Raw genomic sequence first — 23,048 nt, forward strand, 5'->3', positions numbered from 1 at the left:
AGTAGATTTCCAAAAAGAGGTAATGGCTGAAACAATAATGTGGTCCACTGTACAATGTTTTGGGTTTTGCAGTGCCTAGTACTTAACATGTTAAATGCATGCTATGGAAAATCAGAATGAACTAGAATTGAAACGTAGTTAATTCAATTTTGTATTCAATGAATGGCAGAGGCTACAGTTTGGTCCTAGACACATTTATTTAAGTCTCTCTTTCTCTTTCTCTCTTCATTGGAAGAGAAGGATGGCAAAACCAGTTTCCCATTCACACCTATTACTCCTTTTAATCTTGTGTCTTGCCATCAATCTTTCAGAGCAGTTACAATTTTCTGAGTCTCAGACACTTCTCAAAGTTCAGCAACTTCTTGGCTATCCATCAGCACTGGGAAGCTTAAACAGTGCCACAGATTATTGCAACATTGAGCCTTCCCCATATTTGACATTAGTTTGCTATGAGGATAACTTGACACAGTTGCATGTTGTTGGCAACAATAATGAGTTTACACCATTGCCTCAAAACTTCTCCTCAGACACTCTTTTTGCCACACTTGGCACTCTATCAAGCTTGAAAGTCCTCTCTTTGGTTTCTCTTGATCTCTGGGGTCTTCTACCTGAAAGCATTGATCAATTGTCTTCATTGGAAATACTTAATATTAGCTCAAATCACTTTTATGGAGCCATCCCAGCTCAACTTTCACTTCTGAGGAACCTGCAGTCAGTGGTGCTTGATCATAACAACTTCAAAGGTCAAATTCCCAACTGGGTAGGTTCCCTTCAAGGTTTGGCTGTGCTTAGTATGAAGAGCAATTGCCTTAGTGGGAGCCTTCCAACTTCAGTGAATGCTCTTCATACCCTGAGAGTGTTAGATCTATCAAATAATCAGTTATCTGGGGAGCTACCTCATCTTGGAAATTTGGCAAACCTTCAAGTTCTGCACTTGGAAAACAACACATTTGGACCTCATTTTCCTTCTCTTCCCACCAAGTTAGTTTCCCTTGTGCTTAGTAATAATAGCTTTATGCTTGGTGTCCCTTCTGATTTAAGTTCTTTCTATCAGCTCCAAAAGCTGGACCTTTCATTGAATGGTTTTGTGGGGCCATTTCCACCATCCTTATTGTCACTACCTTCCATCAATTACCTTGATATTTCTTCAAATAAATTCACTGGGATGCTCTTCAATAATTTGACATGCAATGATGATCTACACTTTGTAAACTTATCTTCAAATCTTTTGAAGGGGGAACTTCCCTCTTGTTTAGAACCAAAGACCAGGGTTGTTTTGTATGCTAGAAACTGTTTATCAAATGAGAACCAAGATCAGCACCCTTCTGAATTCTGCAGCAATGAGGCTCTTGCAGTGGAAATCATACCCCATCAACAGAAGCAGCATAAGAGAACAACGGGCAAAGTAGTACTTGTATCAAGTATGGGAAGTGTTGTTGGTGGAGTAATGATTGTTGGAGTGGTTATTTTGGTCGTTAGCAAGGTTCATAAAAAACAAGTTATGAAAACACCTTCAAAGTCCACATTGGAGCATGTTATCAGCCAGATACATAATGAAGATGAAGTAAAAATTCCTTCATGGTCCATAATGGAGTATATCACAAAAAGGGTTCCTGACAAACGTGCTTTGAAAACACTACCAAGATCCATAAAGGAGCATGTCATGAACCGCGTGAATCACAAACGTATTGTGAGGACACCTTCAAGGTCCACAATAGATCATGTATTGTCAGTAAACACTGCAAAACTGCTCACAGATGCAAGTAAATTCACAAATCCTTTGCCTTGTTGGTACATAAGTTTAACTCTGCAAAATGGGATTATTTGGTTTTAACTTTTTGGCTTTAGGGAAATAAAAGTTTCTAGAAGCATATTATCTGTCTGGATTTAGATGTATCAATGTATACTGAAAATTTTGAATTAAGAGTTGAAGAAAATTCTGGTTTTATTGCTGCAATAGATTGGATCAATTAAAATAAGTGCACATCTATTGTGCTGTACCTCTGTAGTGCATAATATGTCATAGAAACCAGGAAATTAGAGCATGTCATTCAAAACTTTTTTTCTATTAGTTATCACACATCACATATAGTCATTTTACATTCTTTGTTAACAGGGTATATATCACAAACAATGAAGATGGGAGCTAGCCTTCCTGCTTATAGGACCTTTGCTTTGGATGAACTCAAGGAAGCTACAAATAATTTTGATTCATCATGTTTCATAAGTGAAGGTCCACATGGTCAGGTATGCATTTGAAGTTATGAAGAATGTAGAATCATATTTTCTACCAAATAGTTTTGTATTGATTAGGTTGTGTGGTTCACCCTGCTGGTTATGCATATAATTATTTGACTAACTGTTTCTAATAGCTGTTCTCTATTATCTTTGTTACTAGCAAAATTTAATTTACTTTAATTATAATGACAGATATATAAAGGGGTGCTCTCTGATGGAATGCAAATTGCTGTTAGAAGTTTGAAAATAAGAAAGAGACATAGCCCTCAGACCTACATGCACCATGTTGAGTTGATTTCGAAACTTAGGCATTCACACTTGGTTAGTGCTCTTGGGCATTCTTTTGAGTGCAACCAGGATGATTGTGTAAACACTATATTTCTCATATTTGAGTACGTTCCAAACAGAAGTTTAAGAAGCTGCGTATCTGGTAAGGAAAATTTTCCATCAAAGTCTTCTATGTAATGTTCTTGTACCATAAATTTCAAAGATTTAGTACATTGAACTAGTTCTTGCTAAACTTTCCTTATTTTCAGTTTCACCTACAAGGAAATGAATATTACCTCTAACATATACTTTCAGTAGGATCTTCTGGGGACAAGCTTTCTTGGTCACAGAGAATAGCAGCTGCAATTGGAGTGGTGAAAGGCATTCAATTTTTGCACACAGGGATAGTGCCTGGACTATATTCAAATAATCTGAAGATAACAGATATTTTTTTGGAAAATAATCATAATGTTAAGATAAGCAGTTATAATCTTCCACTCTCAGCTGAAAACAAAAGAATGGTAAATGGATAAAAATGTGCTTATATACTATTACTATATCTTCACTTGTTTCTGATTTTTCTCAGCATAATTGTTTTCTTCACAACTTTCAGGTCAGCAATGGAACTTCACCTGGATTGAAAGGAAATTTCCAACAAAGGTGAAAAAAAAATATTAACTCCTGAGATTGTGATAGAACCTAAACTTAGCTACTAAGAAAGTATGCATTGTCATCTAAACACTCAAAAGTGTTGCTAAGGTGGAACTTTTCTTGGGTTATATAGCAAATTGAACATGACACAGAATTAAATGTTTTGACAGAGAGTGCATTATAATGGATGTTTTTGTTTCTTTCTATATCATAGCTTATGTGTCTGCATTGCCTCATGTCATTCATTTTAGCATGCTTTAATTATTTCTGCAGGATAAAGGATGCAGACAAGAATGATGTCTATGATATTGGAGTGATTTTGCTAGAAATTATTCTGGGACGACCAATAATGTTCCACAATGAAGTTGGAACACTAAAAGATCTTGTGAGTATTACCTTTGTAAAGAACCAATTCAACCCAAAAGCTTAAGCTATCGGGTGAGGTTACATTAATGGTTTCTTTTATATATATCTCAATACGCCCTCTCACACGAGAGCCCACTGGGCGAAGGGTGGACAATGCACGGCCGCCCACTTACTTGTGCGAACAAAGAAATTCCACTTGAAAGAAAGTGGGGGGCGGCGAGGATCGAACCCGGGACACGAGGCTCTGATACCATGTAAAGAACCTTGGGATACACCACCCCAAAAGCTAGCTGTGGGAGTACCCAAGACCTTATAAACTCCACATTAGTTGCACATACAACCAATGTGGGACTATATATCTCAACACGCCCCCTCACACGAGAGCCCATTGGGCTTGAAGAGTGGACAATGCAACAGGCCCAGCCTACCTGTGCTAAGAAACGCCACAATAGAAAGTGGGGGGCGGCGAGGCTCTGATACCATCTAAAGAACCAATTCAACCCAAAAGCTTAAGCTATTGGGTGAGGCTACATTAATAGTTTCTTTTATATATATCTCAACAACCTTCAAGTTCCAGACTCAAACCTTTTAGAGACTAGGTTGTGAATAAGTTACACAATTTGAAGTTAAGCAACTTTGTTATAGAACCCAACTTTGATGTGTTAAGAACAAGGGTCAGAAAAGTAGCACCTATTTCTAACAAAGTTGTTGTGTGGTTCTTATGCAGTTACAGGTAAGCATCAAAACTGATGATATAGCTAGAAGGAGTATTGTTGACCCATCAGTTCATAAGGAATGTTCAGATGATTCATTAATGACAATGATGGAGATATGTGTAAGGTGTCTCTCTAGTGAACCAATTGATAGGCCTTCTGTTGAAGATGTTCTATGGAATTTGCAATTTGCAGCACAAATTCAGAATTCATGGAGAGGAGACTCAAATGATCACAGAGATTCACCTGCATCATCCTCCACAGAGACATAAAGAATTGTATGAAATTTCCAGGAACTAATTAATAGGGTGTATGCTACCATGTACAAATGTTTAATCTTATACAGATAGCATGTGAATGATTATCACAATTTTAGAATTCTCTTCATTGTCTGAATTCAATAAATACGTGTGCCTAAAGTTTTCATCTTATTTTTCGGTTAGCATCTAATTCTCTGAATGCATAAAGCCAAAATCAGATCTTTTTTTTGGGACTTCACCCTTTCTCTCTCCCATTACCCAAATTTAATACTCACACATAATGTTGATGGAAAATAGATTGAGATTCAGATGGGTGTGAAACTTATAATCTTGTCATATGAATTATTAACGATTAAGATTTGGGTAAGAATTATTATTATTATATGAATTATATATTCTACTAAGGTTAAGTATAAAAATTGATATTTTTTATACCGTTATAAATTATCCTTCCTTTACGTTTATATTTTGGGGGGAGTTTTTTTTATGGGTTATGGACCCGTTTGGATGAGCTTTTAAAAAAATGACTTTTTATACATTTGTTTTTTTTTAAATAACTTTTTTAAAAAAGTAAAGTTATTTTATATTTGAATGTATGATCTGAAAATCAGTTTTTCATAAAAAAGTTGTTTGGATATTAAAATAAAATAAAAAACATTTTTTATATATAAAATTACAATAAAGGAGAGATAAAATGATCGTGGGATAAGAAGAGATAAAATAGGTATGATAGGATAAGGTTAAAATTGTATTTTAAAAATTTATATTACCTTTTTTCCAAAAAAAAATATTACATTATCTTTTAATTTCTGCTTTTTTTCAAAAGCAACCAACTCCTCGCTATAAAAAAAACAGTATTTTAACTTTTATTTTAAATTTTTCTTTTTAAAAAAAATTGTTATCCAAACATCTAAAAATTCTTAAAAAGACTTTTATTTTAAAAAAAATTAGTAACTTTTTTAGAAATAAAAATTCATCCAAGCGAAAACATATTAATCTCTTTGTTGCCATAAAAAAATTATCTCCAACTGACATATACTTTTCAAATACGGAATCATATTGTAAAATATATGTGACTACCGCACAAAAAAAGTGTTTTGCAATAGCCGAAGAGACACAATTTTTTTTTTTTTTTTATTAAACAAGAGGGGAGCTGTTTTTATGTCCTATTAAATAACTGTACACTGGAAATGTCAGTTACTTTGGATATGCCACTAATTAGTGACCATAATACATGTCAGTTACTTTGGCTACGCCAGTGTAAGTGCGTGCCAAGTTATGGGAAATATCTTTGGTGTATCATACAAGAGAGGAGGATATTCTCACTACTAAATTTTTTTATTATTAATTTATTACTTATTTAATTATCATTGGATCAAAGAGAGAGAATACTAAAAACAATTTGAAGAGAGAGAAAATGTTAATCCAATGGTGATTAGATAGGTAGTAAGTTGGTAGTGAAAAATTTTGGTAGTGAGAATATCCCTCTTATTAGGGGTGTTCATCAACTGATCCAAACCGATTCAAACCGCGGTGACCGAACTGAAAAACCAATAACCGAATAAACCGAAAACCAAAAAATCAAAAACCGAAAAAAAATCGCAAATATTAATTAGATTGTATTGGTTTTCGGATGGGTTGATGAAAATCGATCCAATCCAAACCGATCTAATATATTAATTTTTCTCTACCTACTTAGGTTTTTCCTCAATCATAGCCCAAAAATTTCTAAACTCAAGACATGTTAATCCATCAACTACACCCAAGAAAAAACTTAATCACATTTCATCATTGCCAAAAAAAAAATTATATTATCGTTTACTGATGCTTTTGTATTTCAAAAAATAATAATTTACAAAGCCAATATATACAAAAGATGTTATTTGCACAATAATCACGAAACAAATTTTAGGATTTTCAAAAAATCAAAAACCGATCCAATCCAAACCGAAAAAAATTGAATCGGATCGGATTTGAAAAAAAATCTAAACGGAATAAATGATTAAATGATCTAACCGAAGGTATTGGATCAGATGATTTTTGCTTCTAAAACCGATCCAATCCAGACCGCGAACACCCCTACTCCTCATCATATAATTGGGTAATTTTTTTTTATATATTTGAAAAACTTTTCATTATTTTTGATAAAAAAAATTTCCTTCACATTAAATTTTTCTCTTTTTGAAAAAAAAAATGTACTCAATTGAATACATTTTTGATACACCAAAGTTTTGTTCCAAATCATAAAGCTGTACGAGGACTTTTCTGTTATAACATACGACTTGTAGCAAACAAGCAATGAATTTAATGCAAAAGCTGTTCATAAAAAGAGGAAATTGATAGTTACAACTTACAACTACCAAGGAAGCCTTTGAATTTTGGGGACTAAGCACCGTCAGCATGGATTCACATAAATGAGGCCATCCATAATTCATTTCAATTCAGGAGTTTAAAGATTTAATTTTGAATTCGTCCCCTCTCGTGGATATCTATGATTTATAAAAAAAGAAAAAAAATAATAATTTGGAGATGGCTACGTTAGACTAATGAATACAATAGTGATTGTTTCAATTTGAGAAACATTCTTGCACAGAACTTTGGCCTTTAATACCTTGGTCGAACTTGCGAAAATAATGCATCTATCTTAAAAAATAAATAAATTAATTAATAATTATGAAAATGGATTTAATAATATTTTTAGAAGGCGGTTTAATAATTCTTTTATTCGTTAAATATGCACATATATTTTATCATAATTTTAATTGTGAATTATTTAATTAAAAATTGTAATTCACATTTTTTCTCTGATAATAGAAGAGCCAAATTCTTTATGTTCACTGTTATTACTAAATTAAGGGATATGTTATTCTGCTTACTTCTCTCGATACTGTTAGATTACAATCTCATTCAACGGTGAAAATTTACGATATAAAATAAATTCTTTTACCCATTTCTCTCTCCTACTGACTCTCACTCTTTCTCTCTCCTCTCTTTTCTCTCTCTTTAATGGCACTTCAGTATCTAAAAAAGATGCAAGTTTTTTTCTCAATTCATCCAACTCAGCCATTGTTATGAGCATTTACATAAAAATAATTGAAATGAGGTGTCAAGAAGAAACAAACTCAGATGTCCTATGTTATGGAACTAGGTAGGCATGTTGTCGAGGGTAACATAGAGAGAACAAAGATTTTTTCTCCACTTCAAGGTGAAAAACAAGATAAGAAGAAGGAGATAAGTTGATTTGATTTCAAATTTCAATAGCAAAGTAGAAACGTTATGGTAATTGTGAATTAATTCAAAGGAAGAGATTATTTGTAAGAACCCGCACCGTTAATCAAGGAAGTTAATTAATTAATTATGTGAAATTAGAAAATAATTTCATAATTGACCCTAATAATTATTATGAGGCTCTAATAATTATAGTAAGTGAGTAATAATGATGAAAGTCGTTTTTCTAACGAAAAGTGCAGATACCGATTCTGCTAGTCGGTATAAATGCGTACCGATAAAGTATCCCGGAAAATTATAATAAGTGCATGAATATTCCTAGAATAATATATAGGACTTGTAAAATGAGTTTCAAGTTAAAATAATGAGAAATGGTGCCAGAACTGATATTGGCTATGGAAAAGCGCGTACCGAAAAGGTACTGCGAAAAATAAAATAAAAATATAAAAAATCTTAGAAAAATGAGTAGGTTCTGAATCCTAAGTTTGGGATTAAAATACTAAGCGTAGCAATTAAAGTTAATACTGTGTGTTTAATTGTTAAGTGACTATATATACATTAGTTTGGCACTAAACCCTAGGCCATACACTATCCTACGTGACTCTTGAGGGGATGGTCAGCTGGTGCTTGGTTCTACTGTCTCCCTTCACCATTTTCTTGGTCAACTTGTCACCTTTGCTTGAGTTCTTCACCTTTGAGCTTGTATACACTTGAGAGCTATCATTGTGAGGGGGTGAGGGTGTATATTCTGAGTCCTTGCCACTGTGTGAGTCAATTTTGAGGGATGAATTTGGGAGTTGGATTGTGGGAACCTTGGTGATGGTATTTTGAACTTCAAAGTGTCACCTTTGTGAAGAAAGAACTCATCTTGTGTGCCATTTTCGTGCACCATCTTAGCCTGAGTATTTGGAGCTGCTTGGTGAGCTCCAAGAGCCTTCTTTTCTGAGTTTGAAGCTTGGGTAAGTGTTACCAACCTTTGATCATGAGTTTAATGGGTTAAAGTTGATGTCTTGGCATGTTTAATGAGTTAAACAAGTAACCAACAGGTATGTGAACTTAAAACAGAGTAAAAATGCATGCTTTGACGTTATAAAGTGTTAAAAATGGAACCTTAGAAGGATATCTTTGCGAAATGCAGAAACTGCATTCTGTCGCGAAATATCCGGATATTGATATCCGGATATGGGGTCTTTGATATCCGAATATGGATATCTGGATATGATATCCGGATATGCATATCTGGATATGTCCCCGACAGATATCCGGATATTCTGGGTTTTTGAGGAACAGTGGCTTACTGTTCATCCAGAACTGATGTGTGGGGTTTGTGGACCCTAGTTTGAGGAAGTTGAACTTCTGTAATAATTAAACTAAGTCGGAATCAAGTGATTAAGGGCTTATGGCTTGGTGAGAAGCCTTAAGACGTAAAACATAAAAGAGAAGTGTTGTCTTTATGTTTATGCATATGAGCTATGTTTATTGATATGATTGATGGTCCAAATCAGATTGTGATTCTGCTGTATTTGGACTGTGAGCTCTGATTGGACTCTTGGCTTGGATTGTTAGCTTGCCAGGTAAGCTTTCGTGTTCTCAGTTTAGCCATGTTGTGGTTCCACCATGTCCCATGGGGGTATGATTGTATGCATGCTGTGTTACATGCTTTGAATATTTGAAATGCTTTTGAGCTGGTATGTGCAATAGCTTATAATATGTATGTGTTGTTTCCACTTAGTCGGTAAGCCTGAGTATGTAGCGTCATACAAGATGGTGAGCCCGTGGGTGGGTGCAGTAGCGTCTTGCATATTGTGTGGGTAATAGACGTATTCTTGCATTTCTCTGATCAGTAGAATAGAATTGACACACATGACATGATTATCTGTTGCATTGCACTATTTTGGAAATTATATTGTTAAACTGCTTTTGAACTTATATTGCACATGTAAGTGAGCTTGGGGTGGAAGATCCTTGAGGACCCCTTGTCTTACTGAGATTTCTTGTTTAGAGATCTCACCCCACGTTTGGGGGCGCTTATTTCAGGTTCAAGTAGTTTGGGGGCCGATGCCTCTAGCGGCAGGAGGTCAAAGCTTAGCTGATGATATTGCTGTTATATTTATGCTGACACGTCTGGATTGGATGCTGTTTATCTTTTCCGCCATATTATTATGCTGTTGATGTTGAGACTTATGTTGGGCTTGATGCCTTATTTGGGTGAGCATGGGGTTTGTCCATGCCACTTTATGTTAGTTATTTGAGTTGAGTTGTATAACTTAGTAGGTTGTCCGGTCTACGTGTTGCAGTTCTGTGACTAGAGACATACTTATGTTATTTATTTAATGAGGTATTTCAGTTAGATGTTTATTTGCAATTTACATACAGGCAATGTTTTGAAAATGGATTAAGTATTCAACTTGGCTAAATATAATGACGTAATAATTGAAAAGAAAAAGATATTCTGCAATTTTAATTAAGCACAGCTTAATACGATAATATGATAACATTACCGCATATATAGGGGTGTTACATTATTCATGGTTTTTCATTTTTTTTATATTTTTGTGGTTTCTGTCGTGTTCAATTATATCAGATTCAAGAAATTTTGAAAATTACACTCATCCAACAGAACTATCATGTCATTAATCATTGCATAGATTTATATTCAAATATAAATTCAAGTTGTAAATTACACAAATCGATAAAGAGAAAGGAGATGAGAGAGAAAGAGTGTGGGGGCACAATGAGTAGAAAGAAAAGGAGAAATGGTTTATTTTATTTCGTAAATCTCCAAGAAATTTTGAAAATTACACTCATCCAACAGAACTATCATGTCATTAATCATTGCATGGATTTATATTCAAATATAAATTCAAGTTGTAAATTACACAAATCGATAAAGAGAAAGGAGAGGAGAGAGAAAGAGTGTTGGGCACAGTGAGGAGAAAGAAAAGAAGAAATGATTTATTTTATTTTATTTCGTAAATCTCCAATATTGGATGAGATTGTAATCTAATGGTATTGAGAGAGGTATGCAAAATAAGAGTAGACAGAATAACTTATCCCTTAAACTAATATGTGAAAATAGTAACGGAAGAGGAAGACAACGAAATCCGAATTGATTCACAACAATCCTCAGATAAAATTATTTTTTACAATTCCAAGCAACGTCGTTTTGGGGTGTTTGAGAAAAGAATACATGGTATTCTAGTAATTTTGCTTTTATTTTATATCATGAATTTTATTAAACTACTTGTATTTTTTTCCTAAAACCCCCCCCCCCCCAAAAAGCGATATTATTTTGGAGTTATAGGAGATAATTTTATCACATATTGTTAAAAGAAATGTTAATCCCTATATATAATTTAATTTATGTTGCGTGAATAGGTCAAATTTTGTGATGTATTTGTATCATATTAGTTTCTGTTTATGAATCTATACTAGATACCCACATTATATAAAGCCCAATAATGTGCAAATGAAAGAAGAAATTAATATAATATAACAAAAATATTAATCTCATATAATAATCTTAATATGACAGCAACGAACCTGGACATGGACTTTCAGACGAGACATCAAAGGTCCATAATTTCACTACTACAGTTAAATCCTATAAGAGATAAAACCTATAGGTATGGACATCTTTTCTCTCTCTACTATTATTTTATCACTGTACATACACACCACCTCTTTGGCAAACATTATTATTTTCAATGCACCTTGATCTGTCAAACTCAAGGATATCTATAGTGGCGGAGCCATGTTGCTAATTTTTAAAAGTTAGCCACGTTTTTTATGTGGGTAAATATATGCTGCTAAGTTGAAGAGATAAAAGTTAATGGTTGGCACTAGCTAAATTTTTTTTGGCCCTGGCTCATTATTTTTGCTAGCTCCGCCACCAGATATCTGAGAGAACATCTAAATCCAATATCAACATATTCAACACAAGTCTAAATGTTAGTATTTATATACTACTGTAGTAATTATATTTCTTAGAGGAGGGATATTCTTACTATCAAAATTTTCTACTACCAACTCATTACCTATCTAATCACCATTGAATCAATATTTTCTCTTTTTTCAAAAAGTTTTTAGAATTCTCTCTTTGATTCAATGGTGATTAGATATGTAGTAAATTAGTAGTAAAAAATTTTGGTAGTAAAAATATCTCCTCTCTATTTCTTATGTATTCTTGTTTTTAATTTTATCTTTTTATATCCACCGCCCAAACAATGCCATTTAAAAATATTTAGGATCTGGCTTTTTTCTGACTAGTTTACGTTCCCAAAAAAACCTTTAAATATCATCTTCTCAACACAAAGTACTGACTTTCTTCCTCACCCAATCATTTATTATAATTTATAGGGGAAAATGTGTGTCATTTAAAATAATACACCTTATTTTTTTTTTCTTTCATAAAAATGTGGGATCTAAACTTTTAAAACTTTTTTCATTCATTCTCTATTTCATAATTTATCTCTTTCTCTTACTTAAAATAACATAATTTTATGTCCTTCAAAATGATACACATTTTCTTCTAATTTATAATGGCAACCATTAATGATAGATAAAAGGAAGAAACAGTTCTTCTAAAATGAGATTGTCTTTAAAATAAATAAGAATGTATCTACACTTAAATCATTTAGAGGATTGAGATTACATTATATTTTATTAAATTAAGAGTAGATATATTCTGCCTTTCTTATTTTTAAGATAATTCCACTTTAAAATAACTTTTTTGTACGCAGAAAAAGAATGGAATGAAGGTATTGAGATGAGAGTGAGAGAAAGCCTTAAACAATGGCATGAGGAAGAAAAGGAAACATTGGAGAGGAGAGGATGCATAAAACACACGTTAGGGTGATCAGAGGTGAATAAATTCAATTTTTCTTTCCAAATATCTAAATAATTTTACTTAGTTAAAATTATCTGTGTCTTAATTTTTTTAAAATTATCATGTGCAGCATAGGTTACAGTATTCAATTAGCATTTTTCATTTTTAATAAATTGTGTCAGTATATGTAAATTTGAAGCCTCATTTTTTTGTTAGCGTGAGTAATTGACAATGTTTCAAAAATATGAAGCATTATTGCATTAACTCTAGCAAGCACAATTTCTTATCTTCTCTGTTTTAGAATCACAGTTAAAATATGCTTAAGGACAACAAAAATATATATTATATATAAAAATCTACCTTAATCCAAAAGGTTGATTCAAGCCGTCAGAATTAGATAATATTAGAATATGAGATTAATGTTTCTCATGTTATAAGAGATGCTTTTATTTCTTACACATACATAAAAGTGTGTGGGGTCCATGTGGACTCGTGTGAAGAGAAAAGAAAAAAAAAATGTGAACCTCGTATATTTTTACGTATATGTAACAAATAAAAATTATCTTTAAAAAACACTAATCCTTTGTAACATCTCCCTTAATGTTCTTTCATCTGTTTCCAAACAAAGTTTGTGAGTAGGTTGCATTACCTACAGCCCAAACTGTTGTGAAACCTAGGGCCCATTACTCTAAGCTCATTTATTATGAGCCCGGTGCTCATGCACCTTTTCCAAAAATAGTAAAAATAAAGAATTGAGAGGGGATTTAAAATAAAAAAAGGATATAAATGAAAAGAAAATTTCTTTTTTTAATAAAGGATCACCAAATAATACTATACTCCTGGAGCATATTAAAAAAATCCCCTTGTGTGAGTGCTAAGCCCAAAAGAGTTACACAATCTACTTACATTGAGGATTACCACACCAAATAAATTAGGATAAATTATATTCTTGATGAGAATGGCATCAAAAGTTAAATGCTTATGAAATTGTAGTGAGATAATCAAGCATGTAACTTCTGATAAAAATAATATATTAAAAGATTAGCGAAGAACACAATTTTTTGCAACAACTGTTACTAAAAATCTTGGCCAGCCAGATATGCAAAACCATAAATGTAAGCTAACTTCCCCATGCTAAAAAATGATAATTGGGAATTTAAATATTTAGTAATAAAGTTCTGTATCGGATAAGAATAGACTAGGCATGAAATGTGGGAAATATTTGGAGATGAGTTATCTTACGTTACTGAAACAAAATTCTAAGAGAAACCCATAAATAATTGGAGAGAAAAAAAAATGGGTTCGTTTTTTCTGCAGTAAATCTAATACGACGTCGTTTTGGGACAGAAATCATGATGTTTTTATAATTTTAATTTATTTCAGGATTATTATAGTCTTTATAATTATAATATTTTAATTTTTCAATCCCAAAACGACGTTGTTTTGGGAGTAAATATAGATAACTTATATGCAGTAACTACATAAATATTTAAAAAAAAAAAAATAGAGGTGGGACTCACCTTTGTTACGTGTGTGTAAGAATTTGATTTATCTCATGTTGAATGAGATAAATATAATTCATGGAAAATATAAGTAAGAAAAACTTACAAATCTAATATCTTAAAATTTTGAAATAAAATATAATGGCGGATTCACTCGTGATTGTACCGCTTAGTCAATTCATCGTAGATGGTAATCTTCCCTATTTTAAACTCCTGCCCCATAACACTATTCCTTAATCTTTCACCCTCTAAGTCTCTACCTGAACATCAATAAGTACAAAATTCAGAACTTTTCACCCTTGGAGAAAATAATTAAATCATCCTCTTATAGATGTCTATCAGGCCATCACTCTGGTTTATAAGGCTAGTGACTACCCATTTTCAGGACTACCTTTGGCTATTGCAACAATGTTACTATATCATTGTAGAAAGTTTTATGCTGTGGTTTGCTTGGTGATATATTGAACACCTATAATTAATAGACTTTACTCTTAAACGGGGTAACTATCTAATACAAAAGTTGAAGTGGTTTTGAAAGTTACTCCTACAATGTTTAAGCTATTGAATTGTAAATAAATGAAATTAGATATACAATCATATGATGATGAATGCAAGAATTTTATGTTATTAATATCAAGGAGAAGGTTATATTTACAAACTTTTTGTTTACAAACTCTTACAAACTACACTAAATCTAACCGGTCATACACTCTTGATTGAAGTATGATCACTCTTGATTGAAGTATGATCAGTCATACTTATTATAATTTGTAAGTTTGTAAGAAAAAAAGTGTAAATATAACCTTCCCCTGATATCAAATAAGCATATGCCTAATTAGTTCCTTCAGAAAAGAAAACCAGACTCAAGGAGGAGGAAACTGTAATTTCAAATTATACAAGCAATGTCTCTTATTGCAATGGCTTGTGGACAAATCCATCCTCGCAAACCAAAAAGTTCTCCCAGCATATTATCTAGCTCATCATAATCATCACATGACAAACAATAACTATATGAGCAAGTTGAAAATGTCAACGGCTATTGATCAAGGGAAACATAGAATGCAGATTTATCAACTTTTGTGCAATAAGAACAAGAAAAGAAAAGGGAAAGTGTAATAGAAAAAGAAATTATGTGCTTTGCTCTTAAATATGCATTGATGTCTTGAAGAAAATAAGTGCCTATATTTTAGGCTGATTGTGATACAGATTGTTATCAATGCATCATTTTGACTTCATCTGTGTATAAGACACAAAAGAAAAAACCTTTGCCACAGATATAAGCCTCTGAACATTTTTCTATTTGCTATAACCAACTCTCAAGTTACAATCCAGGCCCAATCTTTATGAAAAAGAAAAAGAAAACAATAAAATAAATACCTAGAAAACTCTGAAAAACAGCACACAAAGTAATCAATGACACATGTAAACTCCTCACCTAAGATTGACTGGAAAATGATGAAACAGATGAAGACTGAATGAACCAAAGAAACAACTCAAAAGGAGTAACATCTTGATTGCAACTGCTTTGAAGCCTGAATACCATCCCTTAAAGTCAGAATTTCATTAACAGCCATGACTCTCTTTCTCCATGGTAATAAACTTGAGGTGCAAAAGTCTCATTTTACCATGAAGCAATTATTGGCACAAGATTCAGATTCTTACTGATCAGATAAGATATAGCCTAAAATTCATTGAAGGTTGTTGTCATGGCTATCTTCTGAAGCATTAACACATGAAATTGGCCATGACAAAGTTGGATTTGAAGAAATCCTCTGTGCCTCATCCAACAACAAATGCCAATATGACATGGTTAAGTTGATGACAACATAAAACTGGAATCAAATACAGGATTTTACATGTTTTCCTGAAAAGATTCAGACCGAGAGAAAGCAGCAGGGTTTGCCCTTAGAATTTGATTATCATCTAAAATATGAGAACTTGCATTTGACTTAGGTTCAAATGATTTAAAAACACTTCCTTTCATAATGGGTTTGTTCTGTTCAGACTTTGTTCCCAAAGTTGACCATATAGAACTCTTTGCAGCCTCTTCTGGATCATTAATTCTTACAGTCTTAGGTACCCAAAGATTCTGTTTCACTGTATCTTCTGCTGGTGTACTTCCATCTCTAGAATGTTTTCCTAAGGTTGGAGACCTATTACCAGAACTGGCACAGTTGCTAACTGAAGATGAAGGTGATAGGATGCCACTAATTGTAGAAGATCCAACCAATGAAGACTCTTCATTTTGCCCAGCCCAGTTTGGCATGCAACCCCAATATGAAGCAGGTGACACTGGTAATTCTACAGTTGGTGTGGAGAAGCCAGGAACTGCCATCATGGTTGCAGAACCCATGTAAGAAGGGCTATTAGTTATGCTACTGGGGCTAAACATCATAGCATTCCAACATGGATTCCATTGGTAAGCCCATGGAGGAACAGGATAATATTGAACTGAATTTAAAGGAATTAAACCATTGCAGTGTTGTGACAAACCAACCTTCTCCAAGGATTCAACAGATCTCATAGAAGTGCTGGAATGCTCCTCATCATCATCATTGACAGTAGAAGAGTCCACTTCAATTTTTGTCTGGTCCTTGAGATTTAACATAGTTTCAAGGGTTTCACTAAGAGGAGCTTCCTCATTGAGACTAGGGATGTTCTCCATTCCATTAACAGGTCTTGAAGTCATAGATAAGAGATGCATATCAGATACTGCATTAGGGGTCACAGGTAAATGCTTACTTTTGCGCTTACCAGCACCAACAGGAACATTTCTAATTGTTCCCCCAGCTGTCCAATATCTCTGGCAATTTTTGCAGAAATGTCTAGGTTGGTTAACATTGTAATTGTTGAAATAGCAAAACTTTGTTTCCAAACTATTGCAGCGAGGACATGGCAGGACCTTGTCTGGCTTCTTGAAAACTTTTTCTTCATGATCCACTTCTCTTTTAGTAGTCATGTCTTCATTAGTTCTATGTACTACTTTGGCCACCAGTTTCACAGTAGGACATTTATTAGCATCTTCTTGAGGATCAGTCTCTTTGCCTGATACTTCCTTCATAGGAACATCCACTTCAGCATTAGTTGATTCTTCAAGTCCATTCTGCAATTGAGGACCAAACTGTGTCAGCTGGCCATTCATGGAATATACAACTTGCATTAGAACCAAAGGTGCTAACTCAGTGAAAGAATACAAAGGTTGGCATAACATATGCATTTCAACATAGATAAATAAACATGAAATAACCACAGATTAAGCAAATCTCAAAAACTCATGCTTATGCTCCAGCAATGTGATCTTCAGTAGATAAAAAAAATGGGACGTTAAGAATCAAGTTGAAAATGCCGTTGACCTTTTTCTCCTAAACATAACAGAAGAAGAACAAGAATCTTCTTTCACCAAACCTCTATCCATATTCCATTGCTACAGTTGATAGAATAGAACACACCAAACTAATTTGGTCTCATTTAAATTTTATGATATCCATTACTGGTTAAACAATTCAGTCCAAGTTCCAATCAGATTCCAACACAAATTATTGAAATTAAATCTCACTACTTATTTTCTATAGTGCCAAACAATAATCCACCCCTGCTTTTCTTTCATTTACTTTGTAGTGCCCTTTCAGGAACAAAAGTTAAGTTTCACTACCTTATCAAACAAACACCTTCAGATACCTGAAGCATAATTTTTTTTTTGGGTAATGGGCATGAGAACTACATCAAAATGTTCATTATAGAAGTATAAGATTGCAATATGAATAATAAATATTGCCACACAAAAAAAAAAAAAAAAAACTGTTTTATTCTACTTAAACTAAAAAGAAAATCATGTAGAGATTTTGTACAAGCTGGAGTTCCATTCAGTATGATGATACCCATTTCAGTAAGGCAAATAAAATTCTGGGTTTTCCTGTTCTTAAGTTTAAAAATGCAAACTTTGCTAAAAATTTTCCCGAGAAAGCACAGGAAATGAAAAAGAGCAGCACAACATGTCAGAAAGAAAGGAAGAAATCATGAGAAGGAAATAGAAGGTTTGAATGTCGTGACCATGTTGATTGGTTGAGGCAGAGGCTGAATCTGAATCAGAGAGTGTGAATCTGTAGGCTTAATGGGAATATGAATATGAATATCTCTTCCAAAAAGCTTTATTGCTGGATCTCTAACTTGGAACATGCCTCAACTGAAAACCAGACAGTTACTTAGGATAAATAGTACCCAAAAAGTGACTAAAAATGTTGCAACAACAAAACCCAGAACCATGGGAAACAAACTGTTCCACTTGCCAAATCAAGAAAATTGAAACAACCCTTTCCAATTTACCCTTTACATTTTTAATATAAAACAATAAATTAATCATCTTTAAAGAGAGAGGTGGGTGCTAAAGAAAATTCACAATAACTCTTCTATAAATTAAAATAAAATAAGGGAAATGTTTTTCTGCATGAGAAAAATTATCTCATGCAATACAAAAAAATGAATAGAACCTATTTTTTTCTCTCTCTTCTTTTTAGTGGGTCCTATTCACTTTTTGTATGTTGCACGAGACAAATTATCTCATGCAACATGAAAAAAATATTTTCCATAAAGTAATTCAAACATCTTACTCTTAAGTTATATTAAACTAGATAGATTCTATGCAGTTTATTCCTTAAGGGGGTGTTTGGTTCAAGTTTTTGGAGAGGATTACCGGTAATCCTTCTTTGGTAAATGTAATTACCACGTTTGGTAGAAGGAATAAATTACGATTCCCGGATATCCAAGGATTACCGGTAATTTGATTTATAAAGAAAAGTCACTATTCAGATTACCAAAAATAATATGGTAATTCGGAATACCAATCAGAATACCAAGTAAAGGGAAAGCACAACAATAAATTTTGAGACAAAAATACCCCAATACACATAAAAATCTAGACCCAATCTATCAATTACAAAAGTAAAAATAGTTTGGGGTTATTTTTGTAAAATAACCTCATATTCCAAGTCATATTTCGTTCTAAACCAAATATGGAATCAGTAATTTTTACCCAGTATTCCCGGTAATATTTTGGCGAACCAAACACATCTTTCGTAAGATTCCAAGTAAACTCAATTTCTACTGAATTCCCATTAATCATGATTCCCGGTCACCAAAAAATTTTATTCTGTACCAAACACACCCTAAGTATTTTATAAGTGTACTTATTCTTTTAATTTATTAATAATTGTCCTTGTATCCCCTTATTTTATATAAACCATGAAATATTACGGATATAAATTGGAAAAAGCATCTTTCTACATAAATTTATGTCTTTTTAAGAAAGAAATAAATATAAAGAGATGTGAGTTTTACCAAAAAAATAAAGATAAAAAAATAAAATAAAGATGTGAGTGTCAACTCTTTATATCTATCTCTCTTAAAGAGAACTAAATTTGTGCCCCTAAAAATAAGGGATAAGTTATTCTATCTATAATTTTTTTTGTACCTATCTTTGCCTACCACTTAAAGGACTATTAGATCATAATCTCAATTAACATTTATCTTTTTCTCTCTTTTTTAGATTCTGATCTAACGATGTTGGATAGTGATAGACAAAGATAGACAAAAAAAAATTAGTAAAATAATTTATCCCTAAAAATAATACACATTTCTCCCGTAATTCCGTAGAAAAATTTCTCATTCAACAAAAAATTTGAAGCTATCTAAATCAGTAAGGTCCGCAAAAGATAAACAAACGACAAAGCCACTTTTCTGTCCCGTTAGGCAGATGAACAAATGTCAGACTGGCTCTTGTCAGGTGACATAAGAAAAGTTTAAGTGTCATAATAGTGAATTTATTCCAAAAATAATGTGTATTATTCGTAAATAGTGAATAAAATTTAACTGCAGTAATAGATGTTCAAGTTTTATCTATCTTTCATGTACCTAATAAATGATGTATTTTCCCTTCTAGATTAAATTAGTTACCAAAGTTTGAACGAATGTTATTAAAATTGGCTCAGTGAATTACACGATTGAGATATTGGGTCATTAGGTCTCATTGATTGAATCGCATGAGTCGATGATTGTATATAAATCTATAATTTATATTAAAAAATTATAAATACATTTAAATAGTTGAAAAAAATAATATAAATTCTAAATATTTTAATATAAAAACAATAAATTATACAATATTGTCCAATTAAAGATCAAACAAACACATAATGTTTGTTATATTGGTGTTTCAGGTTCGGTACACGACATCTCTATCTATCAAATCAAAATTCTCTGCATAGTGCATAATTGAGATAATATTAAGATTGTAGGTACATAATTTATGTAAGTCAATAAGTAACAGATCACTCAAATATGTCAATTATGATTTTTTTTTTTTGGAAACCTTTTTTTTTAAATATTTTTTAAAAAAAAAGCAAAGTCGGGCCACCGATTTTTCACCAAAATCGGCCGGGTCGTATCAGATCGTACCGAGTCTGATACTTGACCGATCCAATGTGATAACCGGATCGGTCAGATGACCGGTTCACCAGATTCTGGGTTGACCCGGCTGATCCGGTCCGGTTTTCATAACAATGGTTTCAACGTAGGGTAATACATTGGTTATGTTTTATGTTTCAAGAAACAAATTTTTTTTCCTGGAAAGAGTCCCACACTATAAGAAGAGAGAAAAAAATATTAATAGCCCCCAAATTATGTATTGTGTCGGAAGGAATTTTTTTTTATTTCCTATAACATAACATAACCCGATGCATTACCGTTTTACGTAATATAAGGAATCATTCCTCTTATAAGAAGAGGATGTAACGAAGGGTAATACAATGGGTGTATTGGATTAGGATTTTAAAAGACTTTTTTGAGCTAAAAAATCTTATAGATTTTAAAAGACTATTTAGAATTGGAGAGACTTTAAAGATTTTTTTAAAAAACTTTTTTTACAATCAAAATTTCATAAGATTAGATTTTAAAGGATTTTAATAGAATTTATAAGATTTGAAAGGACAATATGGATTTATAGAATTTTAAAAAACCATATGAATTTTTAACAAACATTCAAAAGTACTTTACTCTCCTTCATAATTTGCGTTCGTATTTCTATGCCTTGCATTGCACATCCTTTAAATAACTTAGACGTGTTTGCCCAATTTATCCTCTTTCCGGGTTGCCTGAAGTACTTATTAAATACTTCTAAGGACTTATGTTTTTGTTGAAAGAACTTGCATGCTTGTTCTCGAAATTTGTAACTTAGGAAAATAAGGACATTAATCTTATTCGAGTTGCTACTTATCAGGAACAGACTATTTTACTATTTTACGAGCCGGATAGGTTTTAGTCTTTCAACCCGTGTAGTTTCGAGTTTCTCATTAAGCTTATTGGAGTTTTCCCATCCGTGACGGGTTACTTTTTCAACTCAAATAAATTTTATTTTCTCAACTCGTGCATTTTATGATTTTCATTTTGTTGACCGGGCAGAGGTCAAAGCATTGTACGGATTCCGTTTTATGTCATTTTCCATGATGCATGTTTATTCTAACTTAGCCATTTTGGCAAGTCTGCATGGATGAAAGTTATTATAACACCTCGTATTTCTAAATATATATTTTTATGTGATAATATTGATTAAAATGGTAGGATTAGTGAAAATCTTGACATTAGGGCCGAAATATGTAAAAAGGGCAAAATAGTAATTTACCAAACACGTGTCCCTAGGCATGAAAAATTGAGTAGAAGGTCTCAAATGATAAAAATAAGGCCGAAAATGGATTGAGGACGTAAAATTGAGTTGATAGGCAAGTTTTAAAATTTTTGATGAATAGTGATTTTCTCGGTATAAAATATTGCGGTATAATTGTACTGATAAGCGTGAAATTTTGATCAGTATTTTAGGAAAACAAAAATATGACGCGAACGAGAAAAATACGTAGGTTATGAATTTGTGGTTTAAATTAGGTGATTCATTAAAGTTAATTCACATGTGGGACCCACCTAAGAGTTTTAAGTGACTTAAGTGACATGAAAAATCAGATTTTTCCACTTTTCTCTCTCCTCCCTCTCCTTCTTCCCATGGAGGCTTTTCACCATTTGTGAGGGTTTGAGCTTTTGAAATTCCAACTTATTTTCTTGACACTTTTAGCAAAAACTTCCAACTACAAAGTTGTTCCCCACACTCTTGTGAGTAACTTCCATGTAGAGTGCATCTTGTAGGGAGCATTGTGTGAGGAGTTATACCCGTAAAACAACCACGAAATTTTGGGGAATTTGAGGAATTTTTGGTGATTTTTGGGTTGATTCATTGCTTGGAGATCATTCCCTTGGACCATTGGAGACTATTGGTGGTAAGTTTTTCCATCCTCTTTGAGTATTCATGGAGATCATAATATTGATGAGGGTTTTGAAGTTGTAAGTTGAGTTATGATAGTTAGGAACATTGAATGGTATGTCTCCTTTGGAATTAAATGCTTAGAATGATAAATGATGGAGTAAAGACCCTTTTTGATCCCTAACAAAAAATACGGTCCCCACTTTAGTCCCTTACAAAAATAAATTAGTCAGTTAGTCCCTAACAAATTCAAGGTGGACCCATTTTAGTCCTTTTGAGGGACTAATATGGGTCTTTTTTGAATTTGTGAGGGACCACGATTTCAACTAAATAGGTTCACTTTGAATTTGTTAGGGACTAACTGACTAATTTATTTTTGTAAAGGACTAAAGTGGGAACTGTATTTTTTGTTAGGGACTAAAAATGGTATTTACTCTAAATGATGATGATTGATACAATAAAAAATTATTGTGATTTGGAAATTTTAACTTGGGAAATTTTATGATGAGATTTCAATACTTTATGAATTGTCATGATGATGGGATTAGATAAGTGAGTTGTGGAGCTTTGATATGAGTCAATAATAGGATTGTAAGACATGTGTAAGTTTTAAATTGAATTGAAAGCCTTGGTGTAGGCTTCTTTGAAGAATTTGAACCATGAAGGGAATTTAGGAAAAATGATGTAAAAATTGTG

General features: G+C 32.8%; 2 protein-coding genes across 2 annotated transcripts; one reads left to right on the forward strand and one right to left on the reverse strand.

The window, feature by feature from the left end:
• The first annotated feature begins 241 nt into the window (after positions 1-241).
• On the forward strand, positions 242-4,507 carry LOC133288767 (probable inactive leucine-rich repeat receptor-like protein kinase At3g03770). The gene is made up of 7 exons (XM_061486577.1): positions 242-1,763; positions 2,117-2,247; positions 2,431-2,668; positions 2,824-3,026; positions 3,119-3,165; positions 3,430-3,541; positions 4,250-4,507. Exons 1-7 carry the CDS (start codon positions 242-244, stop codon positions 4,505-4,507), a joined length of 2,511 nt encoding a protein of 836 aa, XP_061342561.1.
• Positions 4,508-15,390: 10,883 nt separating this feature from the next.
• On the reverse strand, positions 15,391-18,214 carry LOC133288772 (cyclic dof factor 2-like). The gene is made up of 2 exons (XM_061486585.1): positions 18,104-18,214; positions 15,391-17,156 (listed from the first exon to the last, which is right to left on the reverse strand). The coding sequence occupies exons 1-2, from the start codon at positions 18,104-18,106 to the stop codon at positions 15,906-15,908; spliced, it is 1,254 nt and encodes a 417-aa protein (XP_061342569.1). The 5' UTR covers positions 18,107-18,214; the 3' UTR covers positions 15,391-15,905.
• Positions 18,215-23,048: the final 4,834 nt, after the last annotated feature.

This window comes from Gastrolobium bilobum, unplaced genomic scaffold (assembly GCF_033153095.1).
Source record: "Gastrolobium bilobum isolate Gb01-03AN ecotype WA unplaced genomic scaffold, APGP_CSIRO_Gbil_v1 utg196743, whole genome shotgun sequence".
In the NCBI taxonomy this organism is placed as follows: Eukaryota; Viridiplantae; Streptophyta; class Magnoliopsida; order Fabales; family Fabaceae; genus Gastrolobium; species Gastrolobium bilobum.